This window comes from Phodopus roborovskii, unplaced genomic scaffold (genome assembly GCF_943737965.1).
Source record: "Phodopus roborovskii unplaced genomic scaffold, PHOROB, whole genome shotgun sequence".
NCBI lineage: Eukaryota > Metazoa > Chordata > Mammalia > Rodentia > Cricetidae > Phodopus > Phodopus roborovskii.
In genome coordinates, this window is record NW_026126689.1 from 3,604,718 (window position 1) to 3,613,144 (window position 8,427).

General features: G+C 43.1%; 1 protein-coding gene across 1 annotated transcript; it reads right to left on the reverse strand.

Annotated features, from left to right (window-relative positions):
- Positions 1 to 6,803: 6,803 nt before the first annotated feature.
- LOC127214277 (olfactory receptor 6B1) lies at positions 6,804 to 7,739 on the reverse strand. The gene has a single exon (XM_051174677.1). The coding sequence runs from the start codon at positions 7,737 to 7,739 to the stop codon at positions 6,804 to 6,806; it is 936 nt and encodes a 311-aa protein (XP_051030634.1).
- Positions 7,740 to 8,427: the final 688 nt, after the last annotated feature.

An 8,427-nucleotide genomic window follows, 5' to 3' on the forward strand; every position in this document is an offset into this window, starting at 1 on the left:
AAGTGTCAGTTCCTAATACTCAGAAACACATTTTACCCAGAATTCCCATACCTAGAAGGATCCCAGAAGCATTCCCTACCAGGCATCACACCCGCACCTTCCTAAGACCCAACGAGGGCAATATAAACCAAGGAGCAAAATACCCACCCAACAAAGAAAGGCCAGATACCAGCACTTAGAATTACAACTTTCCAAAATCTAGATGTCTAGACCATTGTGTAAAAGCAAAATATTAGATTAACAGAAATGGGTTAATACTTAAGACAGAGGTAACTGATAAGAAACAAGTACCTGGACAACAGAATTATATCAAATACATAGTCTCTGTGCATTATTTGGGGCTGGCGCGGCAGCAGTAGAAGACCAGTGGCAGGCATTAAAACCTTACTCCTTACAAAAGTATCTTTATTTGCAGATGATATGATAATATATTAAGTGACCCTAAAAATTAACCAGGAAATTTCTACAGCTGATAAACACTTTCAGCAAAGTAGCTGGATACAGAATTAACTCACAAATATCAGTAGCCCTTGTATGAGCAAATGACAAATGGATTGTGAAAGAAATTAGGGAAACAACACTTTTCACAATAGCCCCGTGGAAAATAGTTCAGAGTAATTATAACCAAGCAAGTGAGAGATGTTGAATAAAGAAACTGAAGGCAACATCAGAAGATGGGAAGCTCTCCCATACTCACAGGTGGGTTGTAGTAATATCGTGTTTGTGCAAATAAAGCATGTCTGAAGATCAGAGATAAAACTAAGTATCATCATAGGGGGTCAGGTTAAATAGTAAAATGGACATCTTACCAAAAGCAGTCTACAAATTCAACACAACCTCCATCCAAGTACCAACACAAATTTTCACATATCTTGATAGGACAATTTTCAGCTTCATATGGAAACATAATAAAAAATCCGTGATATCTAAAACAATCTTGAATAATAAATTACTGGAGATAGCCCTGCTCCCAACCTAAAATTTTACTATAGAGTTTAAGAAATAAAAACTACATGGTATTGGCAGAAAAAACAGACATGTTGATCAATGGAATCCAATAGAAGACCCAGACATAGATTCATATAACTATGGACACCTGAGTTTTGATCAAGAAGCCAGAAATACATGCTGGGAAAAAAGGCAGCATTTTCAACAAATGGTGCTGGTCAAACTGGACAGCTGCATGTAGAAGAAAGGAAATAGATTGATCCAAACTTATCAGCCTGCACAAAACTCAACTCCAAATGGATCAAAGTCCTCAGCGAAAAACCAGACACACTGAACCTTGCGGAAGAGAAAGTGGGGGAAACTTGAACACAATGGCACAGGGAAAAACTTTCTGAACAGAACACCATTAGCACAGACCCTAGGGTCAACAATTAATAAATGGGACCTCATGAAACTGAAAAGCTTCTGTATGGCTAAGAACATTATCATTAGAAAAAGAAGCAGCCTACAGATAGAGGGCTAATATATAAAATATATAAAGAACTAAAAGAACAAGATATCAAGAATACAAGCAACTCACTTTAAAAATGATGTACAGATCTAAACAAAGAATTTTCAAAAAAGGAAACTCAATGGCGGAGGAAAAGTGAATGGAGTGCTCTATAACCTTAGTCATCAGGGAAATACAAATCAAAACTACCTTGCGGTTTCATCTTACTCCTGTTAGGATGGCCAAGATCAGTAAACAAGTGACAGCTCATGATGGCGAAGATGTGGAGAGAGGGAAACACTCATCCATTGCTGCCAGGGCTGAAAACTTGTACAGCCACCATGAAGTCAGTGTGGCGGTTCCGTAGGAAGACAGGAATTGATTTACCTCGAGATCCAGCTATACCACTCTAGGACATATACTCAAAGGGAACTCAAACATACCACAAAGACATCTGCCTAACCATGTTCATTGCTGCTCTATTCGTGATAACAAGAAATTACAAATATATATGTCCTTCAACAGGAAAGTGGATAAAGGAAACAGGGTACATTGACACTGTGGAGTATTACTCAGCTAGTATAAATTGAAATTCGCAGGTCAGTGGATAGAACTAGAAAAAAAAATCATTCTGAGTGAGATAACCCAGACCCAGAATAACAAATATGGTATATATTCATGTCTATTTGGATATTAGCTATTCAGTCAATGATAACCAAGCTAGAATCATCCATAGAACAAGAGGTTAAGTATAGAAGGGACTAGTGGAGGACAGATAGAACTTCATAGGAAAGGAAAATGAAGGGAAATGGAATAGATAGGTGTGTGTGTGTGTGTGTGTGTGTGTGTGTGTGTGTGTGTTGGAATGGGAGATCCGATGCGAAAGTAGAGGGAATAGGGGAATGAGGGAGGGAATATGTGGCGACACAGCTAAAATTAAGGGGTATTTAAGGGGTAGTATGGAAACCTAATACAATATAAGCTAACACACACACACACACACACACACACACAGAGAGAGAGAGAGAGAGAGAGAGAGAGAGAGAGAGAGAGAGAGAGAGAGACGATTTAAGTAAAACTCAAATAATGGAAGAGGCAGAGTCTTAACTGGGCATCCCTTGTCACTAAATGATGTTTCTAGGGTCTGGAATGGGTTCCATCTAATGGAGTTGTTCAGGGCATAGGGATCCAATGGGAATCACCAAACAACCCAGCGCGTTTCCATGACAATAGGTTGTTATACAAAAATTGAAGCAGGGACCCATTACTGAAAACACCACCTACACAACTCACCGAACATGTAGAAGTCTAGCTGTTGACCACGTAGAGCTTTGACCCCTGTGTTCTAGTGTCTTTGGTATAGGAAGGGACTCAACATGCTACCAAAGGAGAAATGTAAAAACCAATCCAGCCATAAAGCCTTTGATCTACAAGGGAGTTCTGCCTATTTGATATGTTAGTTCAGTGGTGGCACAAGGCTTGTAGGAATCACAAACTTATATACTATTCGACTTAATTTCCATTCCACAGGATTGAACCCATACCCATGACTGCTGTCCTTGGATGACAAAGAACCTGAGAATAGATAGTCCGGGAACCTAGGATAAAACCAAACACTATTGTTCTTCCAAAGGAATGTATCAATAAAATGACTCCTAATGACATTCTGTTGTAGATCATTGCCTTGCTCAGCCATCCAGAAGCTTCCTCCTGTAGCAGCTGGGAACAAATACAGAGACCCAACGCCAAACAGTATGTGAGCGGAAGGCTTTGGAACACTCATCCTAAGGAGGTGTCACCACCAAATCCCTCCCCTCAGAGATCAGGGAACTCCAAGAAAGAGGAGGCAGGAAGAGCCTGAAAGAATGGGGGAACCAGGAAACAGGATTTGTAAGCACAGAAGGACAGGTTCACATATGAAATTACAGCAACTGAGGGAGGATGCACAGGGCCTGCACAGGTCTGCACCAGCTAGGGTTCTAGAGTTGAAAAGGGAAGAGTGTGCATGCCCCCATTGCAACCGAGACCCAACCTTCAACTGATAACCACTGGAGTCTCACTGGGGAAACAAGCTACATTAAGGGCAGTCTTCATGCCCAGCAGTAGATGACCAAGAGAAAATGGAGTCGAGGGCATCTTTGAAGTTTTCTTGTCTTACAACCTCACACCAGAACGTTGTCACGTCTGTCCCCATTTTATCGTATTTTGGGTTTTTATTTTTTCATTTTATTTATGTTTTTCTCTCTTTCTACCTTACATGCCCTTTGCATTTATAGTATGACATCCACCAGACCGCGCCAGCCAAAACGGGTGAGTGACTCACCTACCAGCAGAACTGCACCCCTTCCAGGATTCTGTCCCTTGGGACCTTTCCCCAGGCCCATGCCATCCCAGCATATCCTTGGCCCCTCTGTTGGGTCCTGCCCCCAACCCCAGAAGACTTCTGTCAAGTAGGCCCAGGCCACACAAGCCAGAAAGGGTGAGTAACCCATCTGCCTGCAGAACTGTAACCCACTCTTTCCTCCCAAACCCTTTCCCAGGCTCATGCCATCCCAGCTCACCCTTGGCCCTGCTGCTGCTGCTGCTGGGCCTTGCTCCTAATCCTGGGAAAGTTCCACACCAGCCACAACCGGTAAGTGACCCTACCCTCATGCCCTATAGCCCATCCCATCCCACGTCAGCATCAGCACCACTGCTGGGCCCTGCCCTCAACTCCAGAGGAAGGAGGTACCCCAGTGTTCTGGTGCAGCAAGCAGACGAGCGATCCACTTACCGAATGGACGTTTGCCTCCCCTGGATTCTACTTTAGCGAGACCCACATCACCACCCAAGCCCCGCCACTTTGTCATCCTCCCTATGGTCAACCTTTCCTGAGAACACAGCAGACTCCATAGACACAGACACAGTCCACACCAGCAGCTCTACCAGAGGCCATGCTGCTCCTAGTTACCTAAAGAAGACGCAGGCTTTACTGGGAGCCAGACCAACTCTAGAAACACAAGAAGACTTCAGCTTTACTGGGCTGGGGGGTCATAATAGCATTAAAGATAAAAAAAAATACGGTGTCACATATTACAAATAGCTTGTTTTGTCAGAATTTTCCTATTAAACTGCCAAGAGTTGTACTCTTTCTGTTGAGGCAGATTCCTGCAATACTCTGAAGTATACCCTGTCGTTTTCTTCTGTGCCCTTAAAGATTCTTCTCACAAAGAGGCCAAGGATGCATTACTAATTCTCATTTGTTCTTCACGACACAGTTTAATAACGTTTACACTCCAAAACTCACCCCGTCGTACCCTCTCTATTACTCAAACATTATGGAAATCATAAACAGACAGATAACTCCCTTGTATTTTTTATCTTCCAGATTATGTTTATGGACATAATCAGTCACTATAGGGTAATTTTTCGACAGGTGAAAGAACACACCCCTTCTTGGTCATTTCTCCATGCAAGCTCTAATTAAGGGACACTTTGTTCAGACCTTAGACTTTTCCAGGCACTGCATAGTCAAGGCCTTTAGGTCATATTAGCTGAGCCTCATAACCATTGTTCAAGCTAAGCAGAGCAAGTATAATTATTCCTGCTTTGCATATAAGGAATCAGTGTTCCAGAAAATATAAACAGTTCTTCTCAGGCCTCATGGTACAAAAAAAAATAATAAAAATATCCAGAGCAAAAAACTTTTATTGTTTTGTTCCAGTTTGACTTTCTGATCTCTATAGAAGTTTTTTGCCTATGTTTCAGACACGCACTTAATATTCCCTGCGGATGTACCACGATAGTTTGATTAATGTGAATTATTCAGGAAATAATTTCTTTTATGTACTTGAGGTTTAAAGTATTTTATTGAGCAAGGAAAGGAAATTCACCCAACAGCAGACATTAAACCATTTCTGTATAAGCACTATTTTCTTTTGTACATTTATTTCCTAAAGTGAAATATGTGTTTATTTCTCTTTGTTTCTTGCATTTTCTAAGATCTGGGCTTCACATTTGTCCAGTATATTTTATTGGCTGTCTACTGCTGTAGAAGTTCATTATCTGCTCAGTCCCTTTGCAATTAGCTTCTGCACACCTGGCCTCTGAAGAAACATGTTTTCCTTTGGGAGACCCGGGCACTACAGGAAGGACCCAGGGCTCAGAACCAAGCAACCTGGACTTGCGACCTTTACTCCTCAATATTCTGGGGGAAAATACTATTTACTTCCTTGAATATCTGTTATGTATGTTTGTAAAATGAGGAGGTAATCCCATCTAAATACTCCTTACTTTCAAAGTTGTTTTTTTTTTTTTCTTTTTTTTGCACTTAGGCAGAAGTTGTAACAGGTGTAATGAATATTCCTGTTTAAAACTGCTTGTAAGGAAAATTTGATTCTGACCTCTGGAGCCAGTATGTTGAATGTAGCTTACCGTAGAACTCACTTTGCCATCCGCAAGACAGTGAAACAGCATGTCTATAGAGCTAATCAAAAAGGATTTGTGTAGGATGTCAGATAAAGTGAGCTAAGTATCACTGTGTCACAGAAAGAAAATCCATGTCAATCATTAAAAGTGTGCAGTTATTTGTTTCTGTGTACAAGTGGTAAAAGGAAAAGCCAAGAAAAGAAAGATGATGAATGAGAAAATACTGGGTTTGGAGGGGGGGGAGGGGGGAGGGTATTAGACTAGTTGACCTGCGTTGAATATGTTTAAGATTTATTCATCATCAACTTTACATTCATCTATCAGCGGATATAAACAAATGTTCTGAAGGGAAAATGGACTTCAAGAAATAGCAATTGTATGCATGTATCAGACTGTAAGATACGATTATATACTATCAATCAACTCATAGATTCATCAAATCACTCTCCTGTACAAAGGTAGTGTACTTACATGGGTAAGGCAGTGCTGGGGAAAGGTTCTGGAAGGATCTGAGGGTCAGCCTTCTAGCCTCTGACATCAACACTGATCCCAAGCACATAGAAGATGGGATTGTCGAAGAAGTCACTTAAGTGGGAAAGCAGGACACCACACAATCATTAACCTCAGAATTGTTGGTGTTCACAGGACCCGACTCAGGGCAAGCCACGCAATACCATAGCACACCTATCTACATTTAGCTTAATTATCTACATTTTTACGAACTCCATGTTTATAACATGTCAAAGACAATTACGTTTCTTTATAGACGTCCACATATTGTGTATGTCCTCAGAGCACAGTTCTCACGGGTAAATACATACAGATGCCCAAGACATACAGATGTGGGCAACGGCGATATCGTATCAGCATCATCAGTCCTGAGCTGGGACATTGGAAGAGAAGGATATAGGAAGACAGAGAAGACAGCCTTTCCTTTCCAACCAGTCACAAAAACAGCCTAGTCCGATCTAATTGCCTGGCAGTACATCAGTTTCTTCAGAGCTTCTTTGACCTCCCGATTCCTCAGACAGTAAATGAAAGGATTGAAGGCTGGCGTCACAATGGCATAGAAGATGGAAATGACTTTGTTCATGTTGAAGGCATGAATAGCTCGGGGCCGGGCATACATGAAAATGGTGGCCGAGTAGAAGATGGTGACCACCACGAAGTGAGAAGCACAGGTGGAAAGGGCTTTTTGCTTCCCCGTCGGCATGCGCAACACAGTGGCCAGAATGCACCCGTACGACAAGACGGTTATTGACAGGGGGAAGAGGAAGATGATCAGAGCCAAGACAAAGTCCACCAGCTCTGCCACAGACATGTCCGTGCAGGAGAGATTAAGTACTGGGGAGATGTCGCAGAAGAAGTGGTTGATGACATTGGGGCCACAGAAGCTGAGGCGAGAGATGAAGTAGATCTTTGCCAAAGAGATGCCAAAGCCAATGGCCCAGGAGCCAAGAGCCAGGCGGAAACAGAGCCCGTGGCTCATGATGGTGGGGTAGTGCAGCGGGCGGCAAATGGCCACGTAGCGGTCATAGGCCATGGCGGCCAGGAGAACGCATTCCGTGCACATCAGTGCGATGAAGAAGTAGAGCTGTATCATACAGTGGGTGAAGGAGATGCTGTTGCTCCTGGACCAGAAGCTGAACAGCAGCTTGGGCACAGTCACAGAGATGTACCAGGTCTCCAGGAAAGACAGGTTGGCCAGAAAGAAGTACATAGGCTTGTGCAGTGACCGGTTCTGCTGCACTAACAGGATGATGATCACGTTCTCAGCTACGGTCAGGATATAGGCCACTAGAAACATCAGGAACACTGCTGCCCGCATGCTCAAGCTCCCAGGAAACCCCACCAGGATGAACTTGGTGACCCGTGTCTGGTTCTCCAGATCCATAGCGAACACGCGGGAGCTAGCTCTTCTTCTGAGAGAAAAGAATCGCTTGATCAGAGTCTTCATCCCTGCCTGCCCTCCTTGAGGACCAATACCAGTAACTTTTGGTTAGTAACAGCTTATGGCACATCAGATAGATGCATGTGACACAGTTATCAGACTCTGTCTCAGTTTCCCACATAGCATCGTTCCCTATACCCTGTTACATTCATTTTGATGATGTTTTACTAGAGAGATATTAAGTACATTCTATGTTCTCATTGACGGGAGGGCAAGGGTTGCATTTGAGTCCAAGCCTGAAGCCATGTGCTGTCTGATACCCTGCATTGCCCCACAAATACCCCCAACATAAACTAGCAAAGCCCCCCTTTTTGTTACAGCTGCTGGCTTCCAAACATCACACTGGCCCTACTGTTCTCTGCTCTGCTCACAGTTCTGGAAGTTCTTCCTTGCAGCCGGGCGACCTTCACACACACGTCACCTGCTTCTTTTCTCGTTCCTTCTGGCACCTGTCACAATCTGAGCTGCATGTGATCAGGAGGCGTAGGGAGGAGAGTCAAGTTCATCCCCGTGAAATCCCTGGGCTTCATTCGCCCCCTAAGCCTTACTTGGAGTTGCTATGTCCTTGGAACCATACCTTCTCTGAAACCCATTTCCCTTTCTTGTGTGATACACATATTAATATGTATTC

Excerpts from the sequence above, each read along its gene's own strand:
- LOC127214277 (XM_051174677.1), bottom strand. The coding sequence starts at position 7,739 with ATGGATCTGGAGAACCAGACACGGGTCACCAAGTTCATCCTGGTGGGG.